Below are 14493 nucleotides of genomic sequence, written 5' to 3' on the forward strand. Positions count from 1 at the left end.
AAAGTACAAAAATAATTAAAAATGTTTTTCCATTTGCAAGTCATCTTTGTTACCAACTATAAATAGTACATGGACGTCTTGAACTGTACACATGACGCTACATTCCTCAGCCTCACCCTCTCTCTCCCCGGTCATCACATATCAGAATAAAACCGCCGCGCAACACGGCTCTGCAATCTTGAGACTCTGCCGACATGTTTCAGGAGTAGCTATCCTTACTACAGAATTGGATGGTATCCCTCTTAAACTAGTCCTTATGCTTTTTTGGCTCACTCTATAGATTAAATACTTTCTAAAAATCAGTTTAAAATTCCAGGAATTGCTATGTTTGGAGTATCTGCTTTTCTCAAAAGACCGGGAAATGGCTGGGAGATGCTAGAGTGTTAAATTCAACAAAAGCTCATTTAAAAGTAAATCACCATCAGTAGAAAAGCTTATCAAGTATAGGAGATTTGAAAATAATCGCAATTAACTGGAAGACAAATTTCATTGCCAAAAGCCACAGAGGTGTTCTTTTTCCACTACTATGTTTACTAATATTTTAAGTGAGCGTTAATAAGAATCACAAGATAATTCGAAAATTAGAGCAGGTTCTGCCCAGCTTGGATCCACCAAGTACCTTAGATGCCGAGAACCAACTACTGAAAAAGTAGGAACAACATTAATGAGAAAGTAGAAGCTTTGGCATACAAAAAATGATGTAATTTTGTTTTCTAAAATTCAGTTATTCACGCCAGTTTGTTTTGACTTGTGCTCTGAACTGATTAGAACTGGATCTAAGATAAAAGACAGGAACTGAAAGGACCCCTTGCAACTGTCCAGAAGGCAGAGGCTACCTGCAGTCACTGATCTCTCCTGCGCCGCCCCTGGCCCTGGCCCTGGCCCCATTCCGTACAGCTCTGCCACAGCGCATGCCAGCAACACGGGTGCGACCACCGAAGCAGTGCTTACGTGAGGTCTCGAAGCTGTCTGTTGTGCTCCAGGAACTAGGACGGACTTTCAGCTCTCATGGTGGATAGGGATGGCTCTACACTTGGTACACCTGTAACGCTGTGGACCTTAAACTCATAGGAACAAAATACATGGTGTAGAAGAAACAAAGGTAATCTGGTACAGAAAAACATGTATGTCTATTTTCTGAAAAATCAGTTGTGAGTCTAAAACTGCTCAGTTGTATAATAGGTATATGTTGCGAGAGCTCAGAAACATGGGGCTGGAATATGCCATGACTTAGGACAGAGTCCGGCTGTCAGGACGTTCCTCAAAGGGCTCTGCATAGTTCTCGCTTTGTTATCATTACATTAATAAATAGCCACACTGCATATATATAATCTTTGTAGCCCTCCTTTCAAAATTGATTTTTATTCAGCACGATATATGAAAAAAAACCCTAACCTATTTTGTTCCCTAAAATATAACGGAGAAGTGACTAATGCAATTTGTATACTATTTCTTGAATACCTTTCAATGTACCACAGAAATTGCTTTCATAGTACTCACCTTTTAAAAAACTCCACTACTCCTGTTACCACTGTAACATGTTACTTATCATCAGAATTACTGCAAGAGTCATCCCCAGAATCCATTATCTATTAACGAGTTTGATAAAGGATCTTACTGGCCCTCTTAGAACATAGCGCTATTTATAACCTTTGCTCTCCCAATCCAAAAATGCATTATGAAATTCTTTATGGAATTCTCCAGTAAAATGGGATAATGTACAGACGGCTAAGATGAAGATGACAGAATGATGGTGACTCTTGAGCATTAAAGGCATTTGTCATTGCAGCCAGAGGATAATGCCAGAATGCCAATATTTAAAAAAATTATGCCATTCTCCTTAAAGTCAGTTAATTATGTAAGAGTTCTCTGAGTATTTTTGGAAGAAAGGCACCAGACAAGTCCAAAGTCTTATTGCTAGTCGATCATACAAAGGCCACAGGGCAGACCGTGGCACTGAGTTCAGCCAGGAGGCTAGTTCTAAGCAAGTCAGTCACTCATCTTGAGGGTCGAGGGGCAAGGAAGGAAATGTCAAAGAACAGAGCCCTGCGTTTCATATTAAACTTGAGGAAAATGCTTTCCATTTACACATCCAAGTGGTGACTGGTTCCCTTGGACTCTGGAGCTATTTTAGACAGGCACTCTGTTCTCTTTGGCCCATTTCTTCATGATCCGGATGATATACTCCACCTGGGTGTTACCCGTGCTTCTCAGTAAATGGAGCACTTCTCGAAGGGTCTCTCTGAGGAAAAGATTTGAAAGGACAAAGTGTGTCAATACAGCGTGTGAACTAAGAGGAAAAATGAACTCGTACTTGTTCCTCACATACTTCCAGCAGGATGTCTTTGGTGATAGACTATGTCACTACATATTCACAAGCCAGTTATGAACTTCCAAGCCATTTTTATGGTGGCATAGTAAAACAGGAATTCTTTCTTTCTTTTTTAAAGATTTTATTTATTTATTTATTTGACAGAGAGAGAGAGTGAGAGATCACAAGTAGGCAGAGCAGCAGGCAGAGATAGAGGGGGAAGCAGGCTCCCCGCTGAACAGAGAGCCTGATGTGGGACTTGATCCCAGGACCCTGAGATCATGACCTGAGCCGAAGGCAGAGGCTTAACCCACTGAGCCACTCAGGCGCCCCAGGAATTCTTTCTTTAATTTAAATTCAATTAGCCAACATCTAGTACCTCATGTTTCAGATGTAGTGTTCAATAATGTATCAGTTGCATTTAATATCCAATGCTCATCCCATTACGTGCCCTCCTTAATGCCCATCATCCGGTTACCCCATCTCCCACCCACCTCCTCTCCAGCAACCCTCAGTTTGTTTCCTAGAGTTAAAAGTCTCTCATGGTTTTTGTGTCTCTCTGTTGACTTCCCATTCAGTTTTCCTTCCTTTCCCCTAATCCTCTGTGTTGTTTCTTATATTCCACATATGAGTGAACCCATATGATAATCGCTTTCTCTGATTGACTAGTTTTGCCCAGCATAATCCCCTCTAGTTCCATCCATGTCAATGTAAATGGTTAAGTACTCATCCTTTCTTTTTTTTTTTTTTTAAAGATTTTATTTATTTATTTGACAGACAGAGATCACAAGTAGGCAGAGATGCAGGCAGAGAGACAGGAAGGGAAGCAGGCTCCCTGCTGAGCAGAGAGCCCGACTTGGGGGGTTGATCCCAGGACCCTGGGATCATGACCTGAGCCGAAGGCAGAAGCTTTAACCCACTGAGCCACCCAGGCGCCCCAGTATTCATCCTTTCTGATGGCTGAGTAATATTCCATAAAATGGAAATTCTATGAAATCCTTTTCACTAAACTAAGTCTTCCTTATTTACTTATACTATCTATATACATGCTATTAATTTTTCTGTCCTAATATGACATAAGTATTTCTATTTCTATGTCTATTCTGTATAACCAAGTAGAAAGAGGGTATATCAAGGAGCTGGCTTCAAAGAGTTGGTTTCAAATTCTAGCTCGGTACTAACAAGTTACTTCTCTGAGTCCGAGTGCTCCTTTGTTTAAGATGGTAATCACCATAAATTGGGTGTCACAGTCATATTTGCAAAATTTTACAAAGCCAGAGGAATGGATGATTTCTTTAAGAAAATTAATTTATTAATACATATGGAAGACAGGAATGTTCCGGGCAAGATTGGGCAAATACCCAGTATTTATGGGTTTTGTTTGTTTAAGCTCAGCATGGTGCCCAATGTGGGACCTTAACTCATGACACGGAGCTCAAGATCTGAGCTGAGATCAAGAATCGGATGCTTGGGAAAAAAAAAAAAAAGAAGACTCAGATGCTTGGGGCTCCTGGTGGCTCAGTCAGTTAGGCGTCTGCCTTTGGCTCAAGTCATGATCCCAGGGTCTTGGGATTGAGCCAGCATGGAGCTCCCTGCTCAGAGGGAATCTGCTTTTCTTTCTCGCTCTGTCCCTTCCCCAGCTTGTACTCTCTCTCTCTAGCTCGATCACTCTGTCTCTCAAATAAATAAAATTTTAAAATAAAAAAAAAGAATCGGATGCTTAACTGACCGAATCACCCAGAAGCCCCTGCCCAATATTTATATTTTAAGTAATTTAAATTTAATTAAAATTAAAGCTCATGTTTTAAGTAATGCAAACTAAAACTTCCCTGTTGCCAAATGTACAGGTGACTGCCTGTTGATCCTCTTCCCTAAGAGTATATTCGTATTTTCTATTTCTTTTTTCCCTCAAGCATCTTCTTTCACCTAATCAAATTCTTTAAATTTGTATTTAGGATTGGAAGTAAATACAAGGCAGGAAGTAATTTTTTAAAATATTTATTTATTTATTTATTTATTTATTTATTTGACAGACAGAGATCACAAATAGGCAGAGAGGCAGGCAGAGAGAGAGAGAGAGAAAGATATAGAGAAGCAGGCTCCCTACCAAGCAGAGAGCTCGATGCGGGGCTGGATCCCAGGACCCTGAGATCATGACCTGAGCCGAAGGCAGAGGCTTTATTTAACCCACTGAGCCACCCAGGCAACCTCGGGAAGTAATTTTTGACAGATTATTTATGTACAAAAAATAATCACATCTCCTATTCATTTACCAGTAACAAATAGATTCCACAAAGTTATTTTTGGAAAACCAAATTTAGGGTGCCTGGGTGGCTCAGTGGGTTAAGTCTCTGCCCTCAGCTCAGGTTATGATCTCAGGGTCCTGTGATTGAGCGCGGAGTTGGGACTCTGCTCAGCAGGAAGCCTGCTTCTCCCCCATCTCTCTCTGCCTGCGTCTCTGCCTACTTGTGATCTCTGTCTGTCAAATAAATAAGTGAAATCTTAAAAAAAAAGTCAACCAAATTTAGTTTCAAGTATTTTCATTTTTGTTACAAGTGGAGCTGTATGCTATTTAATTTTATATAATCTACTGTCTTGGTACTTCCTGGAATATGGGAAGGTGAAAAAAATAAAAAGAATTATCAACCATATCCACTCCATTCCTAATTCTTTGAAGCCTAAATTATAAGACATGAAAAAGCCAATAGGCAAAGGAACGAATAGAAGAGATTGAAAAAGACTTCTATGAAAATGACAATTCATTTGGATCCAAATATAGATATTGCTTTTATATTTGAGAGCTATAGTATGCTCAATGTCCCTAGTACATATGATTTAGAATGACCTGATTTTACAACATGAAAAAATTTCTGGAGCAAAAAGGTCATATAGAAATATGAAACATCTTAATCTTCTATTCATCAGAAAACATCATTACAGTTTTGGGTTTTTAGAAGATGGCATCCAAGAAAGCAATTCTTTTCCCTCACAAACCTGCAAAAGAACAGAGGTAGTGTCTCTTGTCTGATTACTTACTTGGGTTCTCTTCCAGCTAAGATCATCTGGAAAATGCCCACACAGGCACCCCTCTTGCCTTCCCAATATTCAGGGTTGGGATCCAGCCTCTCTAGGACATCAAAAGCTTTGGCTGAATAGTAGAACTGGCCCATCTGATTAAAAGAAAATATTGTGATAATACTTATATTCAAAAAAGATTGCACAGAATGAAACTAAATGTAAAGATACTGTTAAAAAGAACAGTATAAAAAAGTGTATGGTTAGTGATAACATTATCGGTTAGCAAACTAGATAGAATTTCAATTTCTTATTAAAACAAAAAGGAAACTCACAATTTGAGACATGGTTCGATTTACATCAACTTACCTTCATCCAGTTTTCAACAATATAACATTTTTTTCTACATACAGTCAAATTATGCTATAATCAACACATTTATCATTTCTTCTAATTATAGTATGATCTTGATAAACTGATGATTGTGATTTGAGCAGGGTATCTTTCTGGTTTCCTTCATACATTCTGTAGATGACTACTATCGTTCATTTTATGCTAATCTGATCAAGTTCAACCCAAGAGAACATTATTTTCCCTGACCTTGTTCCTAAATTCTCAAAATGCCTAGATGGATACTACTAAACACCAAATCTTCTAAATGTTTAATTCATTTTGACAGACCTCTTTCCCAAATATATGACACATTTCCTTGGCCTCATAGTGCATGTCTAATACCACTAAATTCTCTTTAGACGAGTATTTTTTTTTCTTTATTTATTTATTTGACAGAGATCACAAGTAGGCAGAGAGGCACACAGAGAGAGAGGAGGAAGCAGGCTGCCCACTGAGCAGAGATCCCGATGTGGGGCTCGATCCCAGGACCCTGGGATCATGACCTGAGCCGAAGGCAGAGGCTTTAACCCACTGAGCCACCCAGGTGCCCCATTTCTTTCTTTTTTAAAAAAGATTTCATTTATTTATTTGACAGAGATTGAGAGAGCACAAGCAAGGGGAGTGACAGGCAGAGGGAGAGGGAGAAGCAGACTCCCCGCTGAGCAGGGAGCCTGATGCGGGGTTCAATCCTAGGTTTCTGGGATCACTCTGGGATCACGACCTGAGCCGAAGGCAGATGCTTAATCGACTGAGCCACCCAGGTGCCCCTAGATGAGTTTTGTTGACCGGCCATTATAAATGTAGTGTTGCCATTTCGCTGAAGGCTTCAAACTACTGGGCCATCCCTCTTGTTCAGGGTGGTTGAATTACCTCTCCATTCCTGTAAACTGTTGTTCTAAACCTTTGCCAATTTCCTGAAAATCTCTATTGCACTCTTAGCGTTTTTCTGTCTTTCAGGGAAAACACAACTTTCCTCCCTCCAGTTCAAATTAATTTGTATTCTCATTGATCCTTCCCTCATTTCTGCCCATTTCACAGGAAGAAGTGTTCCTATTACTTTTCAAGGTTAATCCTTCTTCCTATGATCTATTCAAATTACTTTTGGTGAAATAACAATGTGAACAGTGAAACACAAATGTACAGTTTAATGCCTATTACCTGAATGCAAATGTAACCATCACCTAGGTCAAGAAACAAGACTTTTTTTTTTTTTTTTTAAAGATTTTATTTATTTATTTGTCAGAGACAGAGGGAGAGAGAGCGAGCACAGGCATACAGAGGCAGAGGGAGAAGCAGGCTCCCTGCCGAGCAAGGAGCCTGATGTGGGACTCGATCCCAGGACGCTGGGATCATGACCTGAGCCGAAGGCAGCCGCCCAACCAACTGAGCCACCCAGGCGTCCCAAGAAACAAGACTTTGACAGCAAAACAGAAGCTCTGTGTTTCCCTTCCAGACCACAACCTTCTCCTTCCTTCCAGAAGCAACTACTATTCCAACTTTTTTGGTCATCAGTTTTTTGTTTTTTTTTTTTTAAAGATTTTATTTATTTATTTGACAGAGATCACAAGTAGGCAGAGAGGCAGGCAGAGAGAAAAGAGGAAGCAGGCTCCCTACTGAGCAGAGAGCCCGATGTGGGGCTCGATCCCAGGACCCTGGGATCATGACCTGAGCCGAAGGCAGAGGCTTTAACCCACTGAGCCACCCAGGCACCCCATGGTCATCAGTTTTTGACTGTCAAAATCTTTGGCTTTTTCTTTTACAGTTTTATGTATATACCTTTAGACAATATAATTAAATTTTGCCTCTCAAAATTTTATCTCTATGAATACCATAAATATTCTTTTTTGTCTTACATATGTTAAGATGCATCTATATTGCTGGATATAACTCTGGTTGGTTCATTTCTTAGAACATTTTATTTTGAAATAATCCTAGATTTACAGGAAATTATGAAGATAGTACAAAGAAGTCCCATGTTCCTTTCACCCAATTCCCACAGTTACAGCTTACCTTAGTGCAATATCACAGGATCGAAACCAGGAAGTTGACATTGCTACAGTGCGTGCGTATAGTTCTGTCATTTTATCAAATGTGTAGACTCACGTAACTAGCATTGCTATCAAGATACAGAACTATTCCATCACCACAAGGCTGTGCTACCTGTAAATAGTCAGTCATGTGTGCTCCCCTCCCTGCTCACCAGCCCTAACCCCCGGCAATCACCAATTTGTTCTACATCTCTACAATTCTGTAATTTCACAAATGTCATATATACGTATATATATGAAATCAAGCAGTACAGGACCCTTTGAGATTGGCTTTTTCACTCAGCATAATGTCCTTGTTATTCCTTGTTAATCCAAGTTATTTTGGTACAGCATAGGAAATATAGTCAATGGTTTATAATAGTGTATGGTGACAGATAGTAGCTATACTTGTGAGCATAGCATTGTTGAATCACTATGCTGTACACCTGAAACTAATGTGATATTGTGTATAACTATACTTCAGTTAAAAAAAATCTGAGTTATGGAATGCCTGGGTGGCTCAGTCAGTTAAGTGTCTACTTTCAGCTAAGGTCATGATCCCAGGGCCCTGGGATAGAGTCCAACATAAGGCTCCTTGCTCAGCAGGGAGCCTGCTTTCCCTCCACGCGCTGTTTCCCCTGCATGCGCTCTCTCTCTCTCTGACAAATAAAGTTAAAAAAAAAAAAAAAAGATAGTTAGGGTTGCCTTGGTGGCTCAGTTGGTTAAGTGTCTGCCTTCGGGTCAGGTCATGGTCCCGGAGTCCTGGGATCAAGCCCCGCATTGGGCTCCCTGCTCAGTGGGGAGTCTGTTTCTCCATCTCCCTCTGCTGCTCCCCGACTGGTGCTCTCTCTCTCAAAGAAATAAATAAAATCTTTAAAAAATAAATCTGAAGTGGGGCACCTGGGTGGCTCTGTGGGTTGAGCCTCTGCCTTCAGCTCAGGTCATGATCTCAGGGTCCTGGGATCGAGTCCCGCATCGGGCTCTCTGCTCAGCGGGGAGCCTGCTTCCCTCTCTCTCTCTCTCTCTCTCTCAGCCTGCCTCTCCATCTACTTGTGATCTCTGTCAAATAAATAAATAAAATCTTTAAAAAAAATAAAAAAATAAAAAATAAATAAAAAAAATATAAATCCGAGTTACTGTGTGTACCAATAGTTTGCTCCTATTATATAACTCTGAAAAAGCAGGTGGGACCTCCACCCAAAGTTTGGTTTGTATGTCAAGAGCGATATTGCCACACCCAGAGAGCATGGAAAGATTTATTACTTATATAATTGAGGTCCGTGGGAAGTAGGCCAGGCCTCTCAAGCAGGTTCAAAATGGCCTGAGAGAGCAAGCAAGAAGACTGGCTGGGTTTTTATTGTGGTTGGGGGTGGGGTTGGGATGAGGTTCCCAAGCAGGAACAGGGGCTTGTGTGGTTTGAACCACTTGATGGCATCAGAGAAGGGACTAGCACTTCTTATCACTTTGTCCAGATGTGGGGCATAAGGGGAAGAGGAAAGGGTGAGGCTTAAAAGCTGTCAACAGTCAAACATCGAGAAATGGAGTCAGGCTTATCATCACCATTCCTGTTTATTAATGAATAGTAGTCCATGCCAAACCAGTTTGTTTAACCATTCACTACTATAGGACACTTGGATTACTTCCAGTTTTTGGTTATTACAAATAGAACTGCTGTTGACATTGGGAATAGGTATTTGTGTAGACACAAGGTTTCATTTCTTTGGGATAAATGCCCAGGAAAGTGATTGCTGGATCATATGTTAAGCATATGTTTGTTTGTTAACAAAACTGCCTATTTCACAGTATATTATCTTTTTCATCTTTTTACTTTCAACCTACTTATGTCATTGTATTTGAATTGAGTTTCTGGTAAAAAGCACATAGTTTAGTTATGGTTTTTTATCCACTTTTTTATCCATAAAAGTCAATGTCTGGGGGCGCCTGGGTGGCTCAGTGGTTAAAGCCTCTGCCTTCGGCTCAGGTCATGATCCCAGAGTCCTGGGATCGAGCCTCACATCGGGCTCTTGGCTCAGCAGGAAGCCTGCCTCCTCCTCCTCTCTCTCTCTGCCTGCCTCTCTGCCTACTTGTGATCTGTCTGTCAAATAAATACAAATCTTAAAAAAAAAAAAAGTCAATGTCTGTCTTTTAATTGGTATATTTAGACCATTTACATTTAATGCAATTATTGCCATGTTAGGACTTAATTTTGCCATTTTTTTTTTCCTATTTGCTTTTTCTGTTTTTCCTGGATATCTTGCACATGTCTCTGTAGTTTGCAGCTGGAGAAAGATGTGATTGTGCAATTAGCAGAGAGGGAGGGCAAAAAAGTCTAGGCTTCACCTCTCCAGTCTTCTGCTATACATGTCTTTTTCTTGCCTTTTCTGTATTATAATAAGTCTTAGCCACAAGTGTAACTCTGAGTCATGTGAACCCTTCCAGTGACTCACCAAAGCAGTGGGTGGCCATGGGACCACTGAGACAGTAGGTTATGCTAAATTGTTTTTCAAGGTTGTTATCTTCCTTTGATCTTTACCTCATCTTCCTCTCATCTCTTTTAGGGTCTTCCTCCATCAGAAATGTTCCTACTTTCTTGGATCTTTAAACTCACTGTTCAACAGCTCCTCTGTGTAAAGATACACTCTTAACTTCTATTCTAAAAGAAAAAAACTCTCCCTCCACCTGCAAAAATACTTCCCAACCCCAAATCCATAACCTTGTTTTCCCTTTTAAGTTAGCAACACATTTCTCCCTTACTGTGGTCTACACTCACTGAGTCTGCTTTCTAATCTCATTCTCTTCTCTACCCACTACTGTTTTCTCAAATCTCATACAGCTCCATCAGGTTGCATATTTGACATCCTCTTTTCCTGGCTTTTGATATAACAGGAACAAGAAAAACAGGAATGAAGAGTACTTTTCTCCCCCTCCTGGTTCTTTTCTTTCTTTTATGTCCATCTTCTCCCTCTGTCTCTGTCACTCTACCTATCCTTTAAGCACTGGTGTCCATGTGGTTCCTCATCCCATTCACTGGTTAACCTCAATTCTCTCCCATCCTCTGCTGCTTCTGCTACTCCTATTACTCCTAATACTATCACCACCACCACCATTAACTACTGCTAACTTTTTTTCCTTCTCTCTTTCTCTCTCTATCTCTGTCTTTTTTTTTTTTTTTTTTTAAGAGAGAGAGCATACACATAGGTGGGTAAAGGGGAGGGGCAGAGAGGAGGGAGGAGAGGAGAGAGAGAATCCTAAGCAGGATCCATGCCCAGCACGCGGAGCCAATTTCACGACCCCGGGATCATGACCTGTGCCAAAATCAAGAATTGGATGCTTAACTGACTGAGCAATCCAGGTGCCCCTATTAACTTCTAAAACTACATTTCTAATCCTGACCTTTCACATGAACACCTGAGCTCCAGGCTCACCCTGATAATTTCCCACATGTACTATCTCTCCCCAGAGCCACAAACACACTTCAGATTTAATATATTTACAACTGAACTAAAGGTAAAAAGGTAAACCTCTCTGAATGTTTTCTTTCCCTCTGCCTCCTCTAACTCACTGAATGTCATTTGCATCTACTAAGTCATGTTAAGCATTTTTAAGTTTCCTATGTTTTAAAACCTTTTCCAGTGATGGTGATTTGCTTTATTTTAGTAATGATTCACTTCAAAATGAGCTATTATTAATTAATTTAACACTAGACTCTATTTACGTAACATCTGTCTGTCTTTGGACAGAAAGAAATATTCCAAAAAAAGGAATTTCCAGAATTTGAGGCTAATTTGTCAAAAAGCTTTTTATCTATAGGATAGGACCCAAAAGTCCTCCCTCCTTCTCCCTTCCTTTCCAACTCCACCCCCACCGCCACACACACATACACAGACCCACTCCCGCATACACACATAGAGTCCCAGTCCTTTACTAAATCTGATTGCTTTTTTATTCTCTTTTTCTAGTTCCTTTGTCTCTCCTGCCTACAATTTGCACTTAAGTATTCCCCAAGGTTTGGTTTGCAACTCTTAGTCTTCTCACTTTTCTTCCCTACCTGGGTAATCATTTTTCCAGGGCTTTAATTACTATTGAAATGCTGATGAGTTCTCCAAATCTATGTCTCTAGATGTCGGAAGACATCTTTCTTGAGCTTCAGAACCAAGTTTCCAACTACCAGATGAATATCTCTACTTGGATGGTATCTAAAGACTCACATACGACCTTTAGAAATCTAAAACCACCTCTCTAAATCATTGTTTCATATATATTGTTTCATATTTCATTTTTATGTATACATACTTGATATACATGTAAAACCCTGAAATGCTATCTCTGAGCTCATTTTGTTCATAAAAGGGATGACATTCCATTTTCTTTTTTAAAAATTTTATTTATTTATTTAAGCTCCCAACATGGAGCCCAACACGGGCCTGAACTCGTGACGAGATTATGACCTGAGCTGAGATCATGAGTCAGCCACCAAACCAACTGAACCACCCAGGTGCCCCTAAAGATTTTATTATTTTTTAATACTTTATTTTAAAGATTGTATTTATTTATTTGACAGACAGAGATCACAAGTAGGCAGAGAGGCAGGCAGGCGGTGGGGCTGGGTTGGGGGGAAGCAGGATCCCTGCTGAGCAGAGACCCTGATGCGGGGCTCGATCCCAGGACCCAGGGATCATGACCTGAGCTGAAGACAGAGACTTTAACCCACTGAACCACTGAACCACCCCCAAAGATTTTATTTTTAAGTAATCTCTACACCCAATGTGGGGCTTGAAGTCACAACCCTGAGATCAAGAGTCCCATGTTCTTCCAACTGAGCCAGCTGGGAGCCCAGGGATGACATTTCTGGTAGTTCTATGTGAATCCTCTTACCAATGACCATTTCATCTCTAGGACACTTCTCCCTAATAATTAATTAGTGTAGCACGTGAGACTAATCTTCAGTTTTCCCTTTAGCTCTCACTCAGACTCACCTTGTAGCAGTCATTAGCAATGAGCTGTAAGAGGCTAAACGACTCGCCAGAGGTTTCCATCTTAAGATAAAGTTCCCAGGCTAGTCTTGGTTTCTTGTTCATGATATCTACAAAAGGAAAGAAAGATTTTTGCCTCTTAAATGTATAGGAAATACAATTCTGCATCTTGCTATTCTTTGGTTTTGGTTCTAGTTTCCAAACAGACAAAGAATTGGTAAACATCACTCATGTAGAAAGTTTGCAATGTTAGCATTAAGCTGATTCTCCATCAGAACTCTACCATATGTACAATACTTAAGTTAGGATTCACATGATTATATCTTTCTAGACTGGGTTGATTTCCAGTTGGTCCCTTTGCTCATCTGCTTAAACGTCATGTATCATTCATTCAACCCTACTTATATAGTTTCAGCCTCATTTAGAACACCGATTGCTGCTTTCTCCTGATTTTAAACACTCTGTGAACATTTGAAATGCAGGGGGAAAAAAAGAAGCAAGAAAAGATAATGAAGGGAGAGGGAAAGAGATTGTAGGTTACATAATATACAAAATATTATGTTTTTGACATTTTGTCACTTCTCAGGCCTGCTTCATAATGAAAAGGTAAAATTAGCAAAACAGTATCACTTAACAAAGAACCCTGTAAGCTGACATTCTGGAAACTTTAACAGGGCTGATAGAAAAACTTGGCATCTTTCACGACTGTTCATGCTAGCTCAACATCGTTATGGTAGAACTAATCACAAGGTAAACGTACATAATACATGAACAGGACCACCCTCACAGAGCAGCATTAATGATGCTCAATTTCAGTGTTTACTCATTCTACAAAACAAAATTAGAAATCTTCACTGTGATTTCCATCCAGAAGATTATGCAACAGAGAAGAAAAAGAGGATTCCTCTATAACATTTAAAAGAAGACTCACAGCACCGAGCCAACCAACTGAGGTAAATGTAATCATTTTTCATCTTCTCACTTTGGATTAAAAGGAAAACCTGCAAGAAGAAGAAGAAAAAAAAGAAATAAATATGAAGATATTTTTGTCGTAAAAATACCTTATCGGCTTGCCTTAGGTTAATACACAGTGTCGCCTTCCAGATGGTCAAATTCTCTACACGCTAAGGAAAGGACAATACTGTGGTGATGTTGATACACTCCTCTCAGTTACTGATCTCACAAGCTGGCCGAAGAAATTTGGTAAGGATATAGAAGATTTGAAAGGAATAATTAACAACCACATAACACCTATTTTGTTCAAGGATACATAATCATGTTACTGGGCAGTAAAGCAAGTCTCAACAAATTTTGAAGGACTGGTGTAATACAGAGCACAGTGGATGACCACAATATGATTAAGTCATAAATCAAAATGAAATAGTCTGGGACACATTTGAAAATTATGACACACGTTTTAAAATAACTCACAGAGAAGACATAATGGAAGGAAAAATAATAAGAATTTGAAATAATAAGTGGAACATCTTGCTCAATAATAACAAAATCTAATTGAGTAATTCAACTGAATTGCTTTGAATGATTCAGGAAAATCAATTCAGGGAGTTAGAAGTCATAGTGGTTAGCCTTGGGAGAAAGGGACGGACTCAAACAATGAGATGACAGGGTTTTTATAGGGTTAAGGTAATACTGTTTCATGATCTAAGGACGGATTATTTGGGTATGTTCACTTTAAAAATTCATCAAGCTGTATACTTTGATTTGGATACTTTTCTCAATGTATGTTATGCTTTTATAAAATAGAGCAGAAAAA

At 39.7% G+C, this 14493-nt stretch overlaps 1 protein-coding gene across 4 annotated transcripts in view; it reads right to left on the bottom strand.

The window, feature by feature from the left end:
- Positions 1-937: 937 nt before the first annotated feature.
- Positions 938-14493, bottom strand: part of TTC26 (tetratricopeptide repeat domain 26) — a 45303-nt gene continuing 31747 nt past the window's right edge. For 2 of the 4 annotated variants that reach the window (XM_032868196.1, XM_032868206.1), the window contains exons 15-18: positions 13651-13720; positions 12723-12829; positions 5348-5481; positions 938-2242 (exon numbers count right to left, since the gene is read on the bottom strand). In XM_032868196.1, the coding sequence (XP_032724087.1) occupies positions 2131-2242; positions 5348-5481; positions 12723-12829; positions 13651-13720 (423 nt within the window). In that variant the 3' untranslated portion in view covers positions 938-2130. Of the gene's footprint in view, positions 2243-5347; positions 5482-8876; positions 9613-12722; positions 12830-13650; positions 13721-14493 lie in introns of those variants that run through there. The other 2 variants (XM_032868214.1, XM_032868222.1) reach the window with 2 other exon arrangements.

The sequence above is a fragment of the Lontra canadensis genome, unplaced genomic scaffold (genome assembly GCF_010015895.1).
Source record: "Lontra canadensis isolate GAN:19392208 unplaced genomic scaffold, GSC_riverotter_1.0 scaffold2, whole genome shotgun sequence".
In the NCBI taxonomy this organism is placed as follows: Eukaryota; Metazoa; Chordata; class Mammalia; order Carnivora; family Mustelidae; genus Lontra; species Lontra canadensis.